This window comes from Lupinus angustifolius, chromosome LG07 (genome assembly GCF_001865875.1).
Source record: "Lupinus angustifolius cultivar Tanjil chromosome LG07, LupAngTanjil_v1.0, whole genome shotgun sequence".
NCBI classification, from domain to species: Eukaryota; Viridiplantae; Streptophyta; class Magnoliopsida; order Fabales; family Fabaceae; genus Lupinus; species Lupinus angustifolius.
In genome coordinates, this window is record NC_032015.1 from 14,779,270 (window position 1) to 14,797,947 (window position 18,678).

Genomic DNA, 18,678 nt, shown 5'->3' on the forward strand with positions numbered 1-18,678 from the left:
AAACATGTTAGTTTCACCACTCCTCTACCTATCACTACTTTCTGTGATGTAGATTGGGCATCAGATCCTGATGACAGAAAGTCTATCCCAGGAGCTTGTATCTTTGTTGGTCCAAATATTGTTACTTGATGGTCAAAGAAACAACAAACTGTTTCTAGGTCTAGTACTGAAGTTGAGTATAGAAGTCTAGCCCTACCTCTCAAGAGATCATCTGGATTGAGTCTCTTCTCTCTGAACTACAACTTACTCATCACACTCCAGTAGTTCTACGTGGCAACCTTAGCACTGTGGTCATAACTCACAATCTTGTTCTTCATCACAGAACCAAATACATTGAGTTGGATCTCTTCTTTGTAAGAGATACAGTCCAATCAAAGCTTTTGAAAGTCAAGCTTATACCATCTGAATTTCAGACACCAGATGCCTCTACAAAGCCCCTATCTAATTAAAAGTTTCATTCAATCAGAAAGCTTCTTCAAGTGGTTGATAAGTCATCAACTCACCCTTAGCTTCAGGGGGAAATATTAGAATAATTGATGATATTAGTTGATATTTGTAATCAGTTTTGCTAATCAAAATTGAAGTAGTTTTCTGTTGAAGTTTTAGTTTATCTAAGCATTCTAGTTTGTTAGACTAGGTGCTTCTAGAAGGATGGCAGTTACAATTATGTAACTGCCACATGGCTTGTAATCACTTATATAAATAGAAGTTTGCTAAGTATAATCAAATAACAAAGAAAAACAGAATTCAATAAACTGAATCAGTTTCACAATTCTTTTCTCCTCTTCTTCGGTTTACTTTTCTTACAAGGATAATGTCATACATAAATTCTCAATGACATATTTAGCTGGGGAAGGAAATTGTTACTAAACATACCCCAGTTTAGGAGCAAGTGGTTGATTAATTCAGAAGTGATAATTCACTAACCACTACTTCAACATCATTTTTAATTAACAATGTTATTCTCACCATTTCTTATGATTTTGAACCTAGGTAGTCAATTGCATGCGATAACGGTGCAATAGTGGAGGTTGTGGACATCGCCGTCTTTTACTGTAACGGAATGGCATTGTTATTACATGGCATTGTTTTTTTAGTGTTTTTTTTATAAAACACTCCTCCCTTTCATTTCTTTTAAAAAGACACATGAAAACACGTGCCTCACTTCCTTCCCTTCTCCCCCTTTCCTTCCTTCTGTGAATTTTCTTTCCATAATTTTTTGCCTACTAACTCTCTTCTTTTTAGGAGAAAAATTTCTAATACTTCAAGTGGAAGGTGCAACACTGCTATTGAGGACCTTCTCCACACGTTAAGAGATTGCAGAAACTCATCCCTCCTGTGGCGTCGCGTGAGATTCAATGAACAAACCTTCTAGTCCAACCAATCTTTCATGTCTTGGATGGCTACTCATGCGAGACTCTCAAACGGGCGACTTTTCTTAGCAGGCATCTGGTGGACTTGGTATTGGCGGAATGACATAGTCTTTGGAAATATTACACGAGATATCTCTTATGTCTCTCAAAATGTCCATCATGATTTCAGGGATTGACGTACTATTGATACTATGTCGAATGAAGCAAACCATGTTGAGTGTCCATTGGTATCATCCGAAAGCTGTAAGCGTTAAGCTTAATATGCATAGTAGCTGCAGTCTGCAAGATCAAGCGAACAGTGAAGGTGGTGTTATCCACAATCACGAAAGTATTTGATTAAATAGGTTTAGTGGAAACTTTAGGACATGATCTTCTATCCTAGCAGAGTTTCTAGCTATTAATCATGATCTCGAGGTGGCTTGAAATTTGACTCATCGATAGGTTAATTTGGAGACAAATTGTCTTGAAGCAATCCATATCATTATTGATAAGGTGCAAATTCCTATGGATCCTATTGTTTGTCTGCTTCATAACATTTATAGTTTGCTTAGGAGAAATTGGGACGTTCAGATGCATCATCTATAAAGAGGTAAATATGATGGCAGATTACATGACTAAACTTAGTTTGGATCTCTATGAGGACTTGAGAATCTAGGACTCCCCTCCCTTAGGAGCAATGTCCATCTTGCAGATGGACTTTCCCCTTTGCTTTAGTTTCTGTTGTTTTTATTTCCGATGTACCAAAAAATATATAAATACAAATGGACCGGATGACACCAGATTATCATAAATCATGATTTCTAACAAAACAATAATCTCTAAATATTTCCTTATCATTTTACTTACATTTTTTCTTAACCTCCTTCTTCCTCTAGGAATTGAACTAACCTCCATCTAATTAAAACTTGATATTAGAAATTATAAAGGTCTCTTTCACATATATCCAAACCATCTAAGGCACAATTTTACCATCTTTTATACAATTGAAGTTAATCCAACTTTATCCATAACGAATTCATTAATAATAATAATTTGTCTAATGTATCCACTAATTAGTAGATAATAAGAAATAAGAAAGAATAGATGTTAGTTTTGGTTTAAAGCTTTTCATAATAAGAAAACACATTCAGTTTCTCATTTTCTTTTTAGTTAGCTTTATCTCTTTATACACATCCAATACAATATTTTTATCTTTATTAAATATAGTTTATTTTTTTGTTGACATTTCACCACCTAACACCAGTCTTATATATTATTGCGATTTTATAGTTATGCCGCAAATCATACCCTTAAGCTTAAATGACACCTTTCTATTATATGACACCTAAAGCAATTTGTCATTTATTCCAACTAAATGAGGATTACATTTACTTCAATTCCTCATTGTCTTGTATAACTAGTCCAAGATACTATATTGACTTCTAGTATGGTACGGTCTCCAATAATTACATGTACAGTAGGGTTTATCCACCTTTTCCTATACTTACTTCCATATACATCAACATATAAAAAATCTATGTATTTTTGAAACTTGTCTTCACATTTTTAACTTCTCGTTTAATCTCTTTTTCGAGTCTCCAACTAGGACAATATCATCCGAAAAATCATGCATTGTGTCACCGACTCTTCGATATGCTCAATGAACACATCCAAGACCAACATAAACAAGTAGGGGCTTAATATTATTACTTGATATAGCCCAATGATAATAGGATAATCTTCTAAGACCTCATCTTGTATTCTCACGCTGGTATTAGCCTCATCATATATTTTTGATTGTTGGAATATAGACAATTCAAACACCTTTCTTCTCTAAATCTTTCCACAATACTTATCTATAAACCTTATTTTACGTCTTCTCCAAATCAATGAAGTCAATGTGCAAGTCATAAACAAGTAAGGGCACAATGTTATTACTTGATATAGCCCAATGACAATAGGATAATCTTCTAAGACCTCATCTTGTGTTCTCACACTGGTCTTAGCCTCATCATATATTCTTGATTTTGAATGTAGACAATTCAAACACCTTTCTTCTCTAGATCTTTCCATAATACCTATCTATAAACCTTATTTTACGTCTTCTCCAAATCAATGAACTCAATGTGCAAGTCCCCGTGATTTAAATTGCGGACCGTATCACCTGATGCGTCCACAATATTGCGGCGACCACATACACCACAATTGTGGTGTAACTCCGAATTAAAATAACGCAGGCTACAACTCAAATGCATCGGACCGAATATGCCGCATCAGATCGCATCAGGCCGCATCAGATTCAAAAATATTTTTTAAATCACAAAATAATTCACACTACAATGGCCGCAATTGCATCGCAACGACCGCAATGATCGCAATCAAATGCGACCGCGATTTAAAACACTGGCAAATCCCTTTAGTTCCTTCAGTATCTCTCCATCAACCGTGTAGTAAGTATGTAACCTCCACAATCGACTTCCTCGACATAAAACCAAATTGATTTTCAATGGTATAGTTTCTTGCCTTAACCTACGCTCCATTATCCTCTCTCGTAACTTCATTGTACGACTCATAAGCTTAATCACTCTATAATTTTTAAATTTTGTTTGTCGCCCTTGTTTTTATAAATAGGAATTAAAATGCTTCTTCTCCACTCGTCTGACACCACCTTAGACCTAATGATCACATTAAGTAACTTTGTGAGCCAACTAATGTCCGACTCCAGTAAAACGAGCCAGGCCTCGATAGGTATATTATCTAGTCCAACTGCCTTATCATTCTTTTTCCTTTTCAAAATTTCTTTCACCTCTAACTCCCGAATTTAATGACAAAATGTGTAATTTTGATCTTCCTCTCTCTGTTTAGTCGATCAAAAAGCAAAGAATTGTACCCTTCGTTAAAAAGCTTGTGAAACTAATACTTCCATCTATCACTAATATATTTGTCATTCACCAAGTCTTTTTCATCTTTATCTTAAATGCATTTCACTTGGTCCATGTCATTTGTCTTGATTTCCATACTCTTTGCAAGCATGTAAACACTTGTATAATCCATTATATGCTCTATCTTTAGCTTCTTTCTCCACTTTCTTGGTATTTTTCTTAGCTACAATGTATTTGTCCCAATTGTTAGTTTTTTTACAAAATGATCATAATTTATAACAATCATTTTTTACCTTATCTTTGTCGTGGGCACTTTTGCCCACCACTATGATTCTTTACCTTTTAGTCTTTTGGCCATCTCAACATATCATTAGCACTTCCTTGTACCTCCTAAAACCCTTAAAACACTTTGATTGAACTCCTACATTCATCTCTCTTCAATTTCCACCATTTAATTTTTAGGACTTCATATTATTCTATCTCTTCGCTCTACTCTTAATCCTTACATTCATAACTAAAACTCTATGTTAGGTCATCAATTTCTCTCTATGTATGACTTTGCAGTCCAAACAAAAATTTATGTCCGATTTCAATATAAGAAAAATCAAATTGAGAACATGCAACTCCACTCTTATATGTGATAAGATGCTCCATCCGTTTCTTAAAAGGTGTATTGACTATTGTAAAATAAAGAAAATGATAAAAAATCTAAAATAGTTTTGCCTTCCATATTTATTTACCCTATGCCATAACCCTCACGAAAACCTCCAAATCCTCTAGTGTCCTTCTCTACATGCTCATTAAGATCTCCTTCTAGTTAAAAAATAAAGGTGTTACCTAGATTTCACCTTCTAAATCCTCCCAAAATCTTATCTTATGATGTTACTTTAGCTCGAGGTGTGTAAGCACTAATTACATTAAATGTGTCTTCCTTTATTAAAAACTTTAGGGTTATGATTCTATCTCATTCTTTCTACATCATCTACCACATCTTACATCAATTCCTTATCAACAATTATACACACCCATTTATCAATCTTGTCCTACTGGTGTATCATAGCTTAAAATCCGAAGCACCAAATTTCTTTGCCTTTTCCCTAATCTACTTAGTTTTTTTTGTGGACACCTAAAATTGATCGTCATCCTAATCATTGTGTTTACTATTTCCATTAATTCACACGTGAGAGTGCCTACATTCCATACACTAATTCATGTCCTAGTGAATTAGCTTCTTTACCTACACCCATTTATGCAAGTAAGAAAAACCATATTTATTTTCCACTATATCAGCGACTACATAGCGGCCCTTGCTTTTTTGAGACTGTATTCAGGCAATATAATGCATGCATTGCTTAGTATCACATTATTGATCCATATTATAAAGATTCAACAAAGTTTGACGTTGACTACCTAACATCAAACACTCATAGGCATATTTTTTAAATAAAACAATAAAAGAAATATTATTAGATGGGAATATAAGAGCACAAAAGAACAATATAAAATGTCCTCACAAAAGAAACAACTAAGAACAAGGTGACAGAGCCATGGGATTGTTAACAAAGAAACACCAATGGGATTGAATACCAAAGAAACACCAATGGGATTTTACTATTCAACATAAATATGACTCTTTAGATTCATCTTTTGCGTTACATTGCATTGTATCATGCCTTCCAATAATATAGTCAGTTTATACTCAACTCTCTTTTTCCTTATTCGCAACCCTAAAGCTAATTCTTTTCAACATTTATTAAGAAAGATAATAAACAAAGAAAAGAGGATTAGATATCCTCCACCGGAAAACTAGCAAATAGGATGAAAATGATTCCAGTCCAACTTCGCTCACCTCGACTCGTTAAGAATTAGCAACAATCGAGTTTCGAGCCGAGTTCACTACAAACTATTTTTTAGCTCACGACGGCTCATTTAAAGCTCATGGACTTTCAAACAACTTAACATGCTCAAACTTATGTCGCTCATCAGTTCGAATGATGATTCTTGATATACATATATATGTATATACCTGTATACAGAGAAATGAGATGAACCTAACAAGCCATCATGTACTTGGCTCAAGTCTGGCTTATTTATTTAACGAGCTCAATTCTAACTCAAACTCAGCTCGTTTATTTCACGATATCAAGTTTTAGTTCAAGTTTAACTTGTTTGGTTCATGAACCAAATTTATCGAACTAAATAACAAGTCGAGTTTTGAACGAATATTTAAAGTTGGTTGATTCATTATCAGCCCCACCAATAAATAAGAAAATTACAAAGAACTAGCAAAGCAGAGGTCAAGAAAAACATTCCACAACAGAGAAGACTGAACTAATATAATTAAAATGGGACTTTGCGATGCTTTCATGTAAATGCATACTCATTTGCGTTAAAAAAGCACTTAAACTATAAAAGAAAGAAACTCAACTATATAAGTACTAGACTTACTTAGCTATTTGACTAGATGAAAGTTCAAGAGCAAGCAAGGTAGCCAATGCACCACCCAAACTATGACCAGTCACATAAACTTGCCATTTCTGGAGTGGATCAAAATCATCATCTCTGGCAAAAAAGAAACATACTTCTGCTTTGTCAATATTAACTTAGAAATTGGACTGCAACATTGACATAGTGACAAGAGATAAATGAATATGATCAAGGGCAATCCCACAGGCAGTATGTGCCCGTTACTGCTTTCTCAGGGGAAAAATAACGGAAAATAATGAAACATCCTCAAAAGTTAGCATCTCGGGTTGTTATTTGTCAATTCCAACCTCCACTGCTATGAAGAAAAGAAATATTTAATTTCCTTATGTTACATAGCTAAGAAAAACCAATCATTTACTGAATCTAATAGCTTAAATTTTCAAGCATGGGGATTTTATGAAGTATTCTATGAACTGTATATTTATAGGGCAGTGATAGGCTGAAAAATATTAAAAATCTTCAGAAGCTTAACTTACACATATCCAATTGAAAGTTTAATCACAGCAATGATACGGGTCCTAACTGAATCATATGCACTTAGAAAACCACTGTGAACCTGCAATAATTTCAGAACCATTAATAACTGAAGAATATGCAGCTCTTGGGAGTTTTTCTAACATCTGATAAACATGCTTGACAAATAAACCTGTCAGCATTGGACATACTTGAACCTCTTGCTTGATATCTCCACCTATCCTTTCTGGATTCAACCTACAGAAGTAGTCATAGCAAAGTCATATATGGGATGAAATCACTTGGTGAAATCAAGACATTTTAAATCAATCCCTAACATAATAAAGAATCAACACAAAACCAAAGGATATTTTAAGGGCCCCGAAGGTGGCTAACTTTAACAACTTACATGATGCAATAAAAAATGACAATCATCAATAATATTTGTATGGACTAGGGCTGACAAACAAGCCTTGGCAGTGGTTTGTTGATGGGACAGTGGAAAGACAACGACTAGGGATCAGGCCCACAGGATGTGAGCTCTGATACCATGTTAAGGATTCATCTCAAAATTAATTGGCAATAAGAAGAATTGCTTAACAAGTATTTAAACCACACTCGAAACAATGAGGTAGACATTCATTTTCTAACATCCCCATGAAACCTTGTCGGACTAGGCGATGGGTTACTTTTGACCCAACATCTTTTGGCCCTTGACAACTAAGAGAAGTTTGATAACATATATATTAATTTCTTGAGTATATTATGCACTAAACCCTTTTGTTGTTATAATATGAGAATCCCTTAACTTTAGGGGAACAAAGTTACAAGAAATAATTATAAAATATGATTCACAAATCATATAGATAAACCTAATCAAATATAATAAATACAAAATCCTCTAATTCAATTAATGTCAAGAATGTGAACAAACATTTTACAGAATAATGGGCAACATAACAACTAAAACAATGATGTCCTTTCTCAATATTAACAAAATAAAGGATCATTTTGGCGTCCCTAGAATACAAACCACCTTTCATTTATAATATTCTTCCGTTTTGTTTTTACTTCGATCTTTGCTGATTTTTAATCCAATTATTCTTTAAAGTAAAAACCACCACAAGTAAGCAAATCCTAAATTTATATATGAAATCAGGATGCATCTAATTTAACAAATAATAAAAAAGAATTTTATTAGATGAGAAGAAAAAAAAACAAAGGTAGAGGATAAGTCACTTCACAAACAGAACAAAAAGAAACAAGTATAACCTATGCAACAAAGGCATGCATCAAAATATGGTAACCCCTCTACATGCCTAACAAAGGAACACCAAACGAGTAACTCTATCCCAAATTAAGTCTAGGGTTGAAATGAAGCCATCGAATATTCTAGCATTCCTTTCCAACCAGATACACCAAAAAAGAACAACATAGAGGACAAATGTGAAGGAGTTCCAGTATATTTTTCAGAATTGGTGTTGATAATTACAACTTCAGATGCTAAACTGGTGTGAGTGGAAGCATGTTAACCTATGGTTTTATGAATCAGAAAATTGTTTTCTCAGCTACGATTAAACTAAGATAGCTATGATACTTGCTGATACAAGTCTTTAATTGTGAGTGAGAACATCTTGCAAATTGATCTTGGTCATGCAACAGGATCTGCTGGTTTAGCTTCTGCTGCTTTCAGCATTTTATGAGCCTGTTATATTTCCATGTTTGAAGTTCTATACTGTGATGATATCATGAATTTCTTTTGTATTTCATTTGCTGTGATGTGGCGTGGGTTATTGCTATCTGAATTTTTTTGTTATCTGTTTTAGGGGGTTGGATCCATTTCTTTGTAGTTCAGTTGTATAGATGTGTAGGGGAACTGTAATGAACTTCTTGTCTTGTATTGGTGGGTTGAGCACCCCTTCTGCTAGTGTGAGTAAAATTGTTGCTTATCATGAGAAAAAACAACTGAATATTTGTTTCTTTACCAGTAAATACAAACTTTGTAAGGAGAAATTGATGCAAATCATAGGGCATATCAAGACTCATCAGAGATCGCAAATAACTTGAAAAAAACTCGAGCAAAGCAAAAAAAGGATAAGGCCCTAGTTTCAGAATCTGAAGCACAAATTATTTTATAGGCACACAAATTCTAAAATGAGATTACAAGCGTGCCAGATTGTTTGGGAGCTAGGACAAAATAAGTCAGATATATTAAACCAAACCACTAAAAGAGTCAAAATTAGGTAAGAAATGAATGTTACCCAGTCAGTTGAATCATTAGATCTGTTCTCAAATCCTTCCATTGTGTCTGAAAAACAAAATATAAGCATTTTTAACACAAATCAGAAACAATAATCCATAAAATAACAAGAATATGAACTACCTGTTCTGTTCCCCTGAAAGCAACTACCAGCCTTCTCCGTGTAGAATCACGCCAAATTGCAACCTAAAAGTTTTAACGAGTTAGCAAACAGAAAGCAATGCATTCAATAAGATAATTGCGTTATATCACACTTAGCATTTCAGATTATACAATATCCATTGTTGCATAAATATTAGATATGTGGACTTATTAAACAGGAGAATACAAAAGACCTGTGTGTCTGTGATTTGGTTATCCAAGAAACATATTTTTTCAAACTCAGACTTAATGAAACTAGGATGACCAAGTGAAGTGGATAGCATTGCCCATGCCTCCACAGCACTTTCTGCAGAGGAAAACAGTGTTCTCATCTCCACACTTTCCTTCTCATCCAACACTAATCCATCCTGTGAACGTGATAACTCCTGACTAGTAGAGTATTGTATGTCATCGCCTCCTTCAGTAGAATCTTCTTCTTTGATTTCCATCTCTTCTGAAGAACTTCCTTTTTTCATTTTGGAAATTGATGCAGTCAGAAGCATTAAACCTCCTAAAATTGAATCAGTCTGATTCATCAAATTCTCTGTCACTTTTTTAACCTCTGGAAGTGAAGCTTGAATTTCAGCAATGGCAGGTTGAGATTCGTCACTTGTTTTACCATCTCCATCATCTGTACTTCCTGGTAGTGCAAGTCCAGATTGGACATAAACTGCTTCTGCTATATTTTGTGATTGGAAGCCAATTTTGTTTAGAAACTCAAACCCATCCCACTTTAATTTCTCTGGAACAGAGACACCTATCTTTTGAACAATGTTATCAGTGATAACATTACCAAAGTTCCTCCAGAAAAGTTGATTTGACAGCTCTTCCTTGCTAACTTGTGTTGATGGTTCAAAAGCATGTCCATTTCCAGTATCACTGTCATCCTCAGGAGAAGGCATATTCAACTCAAAATCCGAATCATATAGTTGTTCAAAAACTTCAGTGTCATGTTTATCACTATCAATATCAGATATCTGGCCTTTCTGAAGATATGAATCATTAAATGACTTCAACTGCCCAAAAACATATTCCACAAATTGGTGTGCTTGTACTGTATCAGAACCAGTAACCTTTCTGAGCGCAGAATCAATACCATTTATCTTTAGGAAGTCTGAAACAAAAGGTATCTTCCACCACTTTTTCTCTTCCTCAATTTCATCAAAGCTTTTATATTTAACCTAAAATAAAAATTTATTACAGTAATCAACAACTTACTACTTATTATATTACAACCATGCATTATTTACACAAGCACATTTTAGAGTAAGACCTACAGAGTATTTAAAAAAATGACTTTTAAGAAGAAACGGTTTTATGCAATGCAAGTGATAAAGTATGCGAACACATTTATTTGCGAATGGAGTTATAAAAATTTAAATATGAGAGACAATTTTAAGATATATACATGAAACGAAAATGGTCTACACACTAAGAACTCAAGATACTTAGTATGACATTGGTATGATTTGACACAGATACAGGACACATGGAATTTTATAAAATCAAGATACATTGCAATCTAGATAGGTAATATGAAATTATAACAAAACATATAATTTTCCAGATACAGAATATTTGTTAAGAGACATTGACCATTTGTCATTAATACATAATTATGATGATTACAATTTAGAAAAAAATACTTGTGATCATTCACTAAAAAGCACAGTTTCTACCCATAATATCATAATATGATGAATGTCAGAAGCATAACAATTGAAAAGAAATTTTGGGTCTGCACAATAGCCTACAATTCAAAAAGCATATTTACAAAATAATTGTCTAATGTGTAAAGAACAGAAACCAAAGGAGAGAAAAATAAAGATAACAATCTGAAACCTGTAGTTCTATTTCTTAATTGTTAAGGAATTACAAGAGTGAGCTTAGTTTATATACTAGCAGCTCACTAAGTGCTAACAGAATTATTTAGTAGAACTATGAGTTAGTTAGTTCACTTATTTCTATTTTCTAATGCACCCCTTGAAATTGAGGGTGGTTGCACATAGTGTAAGAGTCAAAAAAATTGAGAAGCTTCCTAAGAGAAAGAAATCTTTATCTTGCGAAAGGTTTAGTTAGGACATCTTCAGCTTGGAATTCAAATGGAACGTGCTTTAATTGCAAAGCCTTGGTTTTGATTTTGCCCCTCACAACGAACAGATCTAAACCAATGTGCTTGGTCCTGTTATGAAGGACTGGATTGTGAGCCGTGGAAATAGTACTAAGATTGTCATGGAGAATGAGAGGAACTTGATGAGGGAACTGAAATTATGAAAGTAAGGACTCCAGATCTCCAATCAAATCATTTCTTATAAAGCTAAAGCAAGTCTCCTGTTAGAATATGTAGAAATAACTCGTAATATTTATCATATCTTAGAATTGATTGATTAATTCTATCATTAATGGTAATTATGTTAGGACTCTAGTTGTCTTTTGTTATTGGCCGATAAACAGGACCAATCTTTTGTACTTTTGAATAACCTCAACCTACCGCTTTAATATCAATATCATATTGTTGCGATTCTTTATCTTCTCTTTTTTCTTTCTTAACTAAAATCCTCCAATTCAACATGGTATTAGAGCCATGGTATCTGCCTTGATGGAAGATAAGGCTTGTGATCCTTCTGTCGGTTGGTTTTTCGGTAGTTGCCTACTTTCCAAGTTGCTTTTAGTAGTGGCTATCATCCTACTTTCAAGGTATGTCGTTTTTGCTACAATTTTACTGGCTTTGTCCTACATGCATTGTCCCAGATACATTGACCCCAATATTGTCACAAATGCAATGTTCTCGTCTTTGTTCCAAATGCGTTGACCCCGACTTTGTCCCATATTCCTTGGCATTATCTTTGTCCCATATGTACTGACATTATCTTTCTCCCAGATGCACTGACCTTATCTCTATCCTATAAGCAAATGTCATCCATAATTTTAATTTCAAAGATTTTGGGCGCTAACTGTAAAGAAGATATTAAACAATTATATTTTTCATGTAGCAAGTTTAAAGCTTATGAAGCTTTAACATGAGGGGAAGTGTTAGAATATCTAGAAGTATCCCATAATATTTATCACATCTTAGAATTGGTTATGGTTGATTTTATCATTAAAGGTAATCATGTTAGGATCAATTATGTTATTATAGGTAATTATGTTAGGATTCTATTTTTCTTTTGTTTTTGGCCTATAAATAGGACCAATCTTTTGTACTTTTTAATAACCTCAACATATCACTTTAATATCAATCTTATACTATTATGATTCTCTATTTTTTCTTCCATCTTGTTTACCAAAAATCCTCCAATTCAACAGCTCATGTACTCAGCTTCTATGCTAGACCAGGACACAGTTTGTTGCTTCTTGAACCACTTGGTGACAATATTAGGACCAACAAACAAACAGACACCAAAGGTAGACTTTCTGTCATGAACATCTCAAACCCAATCAGCATCACATAAGGCTATAAGATATAAAGGATTGGATGGTGATGCTGATTTGAGTGGAATTCCAAAAGTAAATGTGCCCTAAAATTCTTGGGATTCTCTTGACTCTTGTCCAGTGTGAGTGCAATGGTTGACATATGAATTGACGAACTTTATTAATACTGAGACCAAATTGGACCTAATGACAGTAGCATACTGCAAAGCACCAACATCTGACCTATACAATGTGGGATTGTCAATGTAGTATGATCTTGCTTTGGTCAATTTGCAATTGCTACCCATAGGAGTAGAGATTTGTTTAGCAACATCCATGTTATCTTTGCTTATGAGGTCCCTAATATATTTAGACTTGTTTGGAACAAGTGAGCGTCGAGCAACGAATAGTATAGAAAATTAGAGAGAATAGAGAAAAAAATTAAGGAATTTATGAACGAGATTCAGCGAATTGTGCCTACGTCGCTAGTAGCGTTGACGTGGAAGCCAACACAATCTGGTTGTGTTGCTCTCTATAATTTTGCATTCTGAGAAGCCTCCAATAAATGTTGTGGGTCAATCAACGACCAATTACACGACCCGGTACAAGTCGTGTATCATGCATGCCCTAGTCATGAACCACTAAAATATGGGTTGTTTGCACAACAAGACTGGGAAAGAGAGAACCATCAGGAGATGTTTAACCTCTATGGCTAGGAAGTAATCAAGGGAACATAGCTTTTTGAGAGAAAGGGTTGAACTTATGTCTTTTTTAATCATTTCGCTTATGGTTTTTTTTGGCCTCTCTTCCTCTAGGAATTGGACTAACCTCCATTTGATCTACTCCTTATGGGGTTTCTACCATTCTCCACACATGTACAAACTACCTAAGGTGCAATTCTACCATCTTTTCTACACTAGGAGCTACTCCAACTTTCCTTATAATGCAGTCATTTCTAATTCTATCTTGTCTATTGTATCCCACTTATCCAACATAACATAATCACATATGGCACTTGAAGCACTCCCTCATTTCATCCAACTCGCTTGAATCCTCTGATTTACATTTCCGTCAATTTCCTATCGTCTTATATGATTGACTCAAGATACCTAAATCTTGTGAGTTGTGGTATAATATGATCCTCAATCTTTACCTCTATAGTAAGTTTGTCCGCCTCTTGCTAAACGATTAAAAGGGTATTTACATATGGGTAAGAAACAAATTTAAAAGAAAAAGTAGTATATGAGCTGCATTTGAAAGTCTGATATGTATTGGATTAATAATATTTTAAAAAATATAAAATAAAAAGCATGGGATACATGTTGGATACGTATCGGAGTGCCTTACACATACTGATGTCACATATGGGTACAACATCAATACTTGCCCATTTTTTATGTATATAAGATTCATAGCCTAGACATCATTACAAATACCCCCTCCCCAAAGACCAGAAGCTGCACTGTTGGATTTTTCCTTTTCTATTAAATAAACATACCTCCAACTGAACTTTTCCACCAGCACCCATTCCTTCCAACTCCACCAGTATTTCATACACCTCGCCTACAACAAATGCATTTTTGTAACTTGAGAAGTAAGTCAAATCTTAAAACTGAGCTTTGTAAGCTCTTATTATTAAATTCATCCGTTAGTTTCTTCTGTACTTCTATCTACAATCAAATTGCTACAAATAATGACATTTCTCTGAAAGAAAATAAAGCACAAATTCAACTCATATTGAAATTTGAAACAACATAAGAATCTTTCTACAGTTAACCAACTACATTTTGCAATATTTTCAGGTGCTTACCATCACAAAGCCATTGCAGGTCAACAGTTGCATTCCCCATGCGTTTGTGAGGAGTTACGAGGTTTGCATCCCAAGCTGCAACCTGAAGTTAATTTTATTTAATTTTGGATACACATTTTCATAACATTCATCATTGAATCCAGCTGTAATCCTAGGCGCAGGTGTTTAACTAAGTTACAAGGCAAAACACCTCACTTTAACTGTCACCATAAGTATAAAAGTCAGGACACTGATATATAATTTTAAAACAAAAGTAGACGGTGGAAAGGCTTCCATGCAAGTCACAGTATCACATCAAACTTTAAAGGATTCCTCTTCATAAAGATTATTTATGTGCAGAAAAGCTTCTTGTGTGCCAATGTGCATGAATGTATACAGATGAGATACAGGAGAAGAGAGAGAGAGAGCATGTTAACCTGTAGAGGTTGGGTTTCAAATTGCCTAATATTAAAAGTAAACTCCTCATTCCATGTTGGTTCTTTTGTCCTGCCAGCAATTAATTTTATATATATGAACCAAATGTACTGACTATTTGATATAAACTCACAGCTGCAGTTAAGACTTGTGACATTCAATTTTGTGAAGAAAATTATACAGATCTGTTTAGTGGTATTCGTTCACAGAAAAATATAAATTAGAAACTAGAGTGCCCACAAGTTATCTGTGTTTGAGCTAAGCCAATACACAAAGTTGAAGCAAAAATGAGAATGGTTGTGAACCACTAAGACTATTAAGATGAGAATAGCCAATACACAAACCATCAAATGTAAGCTTTATTAAAAAGAGTCCAAACAGTCTGTACCATACAAGTTATACTTTGAGAGTGGCTGTGAACCACTAAGACTAAATGGATGGATGGCCCAGTGGACAACGCTCCCACCTAGACTGGTCATATGTGCAGCCTCAACCCCTCGAGCAAATAGGTTGTTTCTTGAATTTGAACCTATAACCTCCAGCTCACAAGGCAAGCAACTCTTATTGTTACACTGTGAGTCACTAAGACAAAAAAGGCAACTTAGTGCACGTAGCTCCCACCTAGTGGGGTTTTGGAGGATAGATTTATGCAACTTTACCCCCATAAGTTGTTTCTAGAATTTGAACTCATTCTATCGTAGTCACTAAGTAACAACCTTACCGTTGCACCGAGGTTTATCCTCAAGATGGTACCGTCAAATGAACCACTAAGACAATCAATAAAAAAAATTACCCATTCGACAGTCAGATGAACAAAGAAAATGAAATGAAAGCTCACCCCCATTTGATATTGCTTTTAGCAATCTGAGAATCCATCTGTAAGGCAATATATGGATCACTTGTACCCTGGAAATCACATAAAATTAAGGAACGTAGGGCAATAAAAGAAATAAAAAGGAAAATTAAGCAGTCTTATTAATTGTCTAAAATATGGGGGCCGGGGGACTACCAACTGTCAAATATAAAAGCAAAGTAACGAGAAGTACACATCTCAACACAGAACTATTAAGTAATGCAGAAGGCATTCAAGACAACCAACCCATGGATCCATAGCAGGGAAATCGTATCCTTTTTTCAACTTTACGAACAGTAGACCATCATAAACTTCACGAAAAAATTCCCTGTACACATCCAAATAAAAATGAAGTTAGTGAACTTTATCCATAATGCATTAGAAGTTGGATAATTTAAAGTTGACAGTAAGAACAGGTCTAAGTACAAGTATGAACGAGACTAGCAACTTACTCAGAAAGGTAAATTGTCTTACAATCAGCAGCATCAACTTCATGTCTCCCAATGTTTTTCTGCAAAGTTATAATGGGAAAAACAGATTAAAAATGAGTATTAATACATCATAAAAAAGCAAAAGTAAGAGCCCAGAATGTAACATTATGCAATTTTAATCAATTTATGCCATACTACTTACAATCTCATGCTAAAGAGAAAGAAGGAACAACAAGAGTCATAACCTTTAATTACATTCTGAAACATGTCAAGTATAACCAAGCCAAACAGATCTCCCCCTTACAACTAATGATGTTCAATGTTTATTCTTAGCTAATGCATGAAATTCAAGTAAAAGCTGCACGGAACTCCTAATGATGTTCCATGTGTTTCGGATTTGAACTCGTGACCTTATGGTCACTAAGTAACTACCATACTGTTGTGTCAAACTCATTCTCTAATGCATACAATTCAAATGAACACTTAAATTTGGAGAATCATACTTAATTTGTTTTTCACTTTTCATTCCAATTCCCCAAATTAATAATAATATAAAACACGTGGACACTAAACTAATCGGACACTGCCCATTGCCTTTCCTTCTAACACGGTAATTTTGAATCTAATATAATTTAATTTAGAAAAACTGTCCTATTAAAACTTTTTTGAAAACAAAAAAATTAATCCAAACAGGTAACAAGCAAGGTGACCGTTTATGTTAAGGTTTTGGAGACTGAAATTCCGAAATAGTATCGTGACCACAATTATGATCGCATCAGTCCCTCAAAATAATTACAAAACCACAACGTGCTAGATATATTGGTACTACCAAAGGTATTCTTTAGCCTACAGTAAGAAAGTAATTCCTTATACGTGATCGTGATTAACCCTTCCAACAAGTGTCGCCGTTATCTATTTAAAACCATGGCAATAAGAAACAGTTAAGTTTCACCATGTCTAAATTTTCCTCAATTTTCTGATAAACCAAACAGAAAACAACAAAATACAAAAAACATTTTCAGATGTCGAAAGCAAAGTTACAGCACCGTATGTATAAGTACATATATACGTAAATACATACAGGGGGAGTAGAGTAAGACTCGAAGGCGAAGCCAGCTAGAATAACTGCAAGATTGATATCAAAAGGAGGTCGTTTATCGTTTTCCTGAACTGAAATTTTCTCCAATTTGGAACCACTTTTGGAGGAACATCTCAGTCTTTGTCTCTGATGCTTAACGTTGAATCCAGTGAAAGAGAAAATGCGCAAATTTAGGGGAAAATGATTTGGGCGAGAAAATATTTGCCTCGTGTGAAGTGGTGAGAGTGGAGAGAGAGTGCAACGGAATTGAAGAGGTTGTTGAAGAGAAGCCATTGGAGAGAGAGAGAGTGGAAGATGGTAATGGTGGAAGAAGTGAAAGGAATGAAACAAGAGTTATTGGTTGGAGGAGTGGCAGATTGTGTAATTTTGGTGAAAACGACAGTGGACGGTGGTTGGTTCTGGAAACGTGTATACGTTTCTGATCCATTCAAATATTAGAAGAGCAAAGGGGAGAGGAAAAAAATATATTTTATTAACTCTTTAAAAAATATAAATTATATAATAATTATTTATAAATTTTTATATTATCAATACATAAATATCATATCTTAATAAATAGTGAATAATGTAGTGATATTGTAAAAAAATCTTATGTCAATATGTATACATCTTTTTCTTATATTATCAACAATACATCTTCTATTATATATTATTATCATTTATTTTTATTACATATATTATAGGATCTGTTTACACTCAAGTTAAGTTATAATTAATTTTATCTATTGATTTTTTTTTTAATCTAACAGATTAAACGAGTGAATGAAATAAGTGATGAGATAAAAATATGAATTTTAAAATTCAACCATTTGATTGTTGAATTTAAAAAAAAATTAGTAGATGAAATTAAATGTAACTAACATAACAAATGGGATATAAATGAATATTCCCTCTTATATTTAATATATATATATAAACCATTAGAAGATCACTTAAATTTAGAAAGAAAGAAAAAGTAAAAAGATCCACTTAAAATATATACTATAAAATACTAGAAGATTCACTTAAATTTAGGAGAAAATATAATAGATCCACTTAATACCATGTTTTTGTCTACTTTTAGTCCACCAAAGAAACGTTCTTAT

General features: G+C 34.0%; 1 protein-coding gene across 2 annotated transcripts in view; it reads right to left on the minus strand.

The window, feature by feature from the left end:
* The window catches only part of LOC109352451, a 32,914-nt gene extending 14,915 nt beyond the window's left edge, over window positions 1-17,999 (minus strand). Inside the window, exons 1-13 of one of the 2 annotated variants that reach the window (XM_019594442.1) lie at window positions 17,576-17,999; window positions 16,516-16,574; window positions 16,310-16,391; window positions 16,049-16,116; window positions 15,213-15,282; window positions 14,797-14,878; window positions 14,485-14,549; window positions 9,770-10,756; window positions 9,558-9,620; window positions 9,436-9,482; window positions 7,387-7,432; window positions 7,198-7,277; window positions 6,683-6,796 (exon numbers count right to left, since the gene is read on the minus strand). In XM_019594442.1, coding sequence (XP_019449987.1) covers window positions 6,683-6,796; window positions 7,198-7,277; window positions 7,387-7,432; window positions 9,436-9,482; window positions 9,558-9,620; window positions 9,770-10,756; window positions 14,485-14,549; window positions 14,797-14,878; window positions 15,213-15,282; window positions 16,049-16,116; window positions 16,310-16,391; window positions 16,516-16,574; window positions 17,576-17,866 — 2,054 coding nt within the window. In that variant the 5' untranslated portion in view covers window positions 17,867-17,999. The remainder of the gene's footprint in view (window positions 1-6,682; window positions 6,797-7,197; window positions 7,278-7,386; window positions 7,433-9,435; window positions 9,483-9,557; window positions 9,621-9,769; window positions 10,757-14,484; window positions 14,550-14,796; window positions 14,879-15,212; window positions 15,283-16,048; window positions 16,117-16,309; window positions 16,392-16,515; window positions 16,575-17,575) is intronic. The other variant, XM_019594443.1, reaches the window with a different exon arrangement.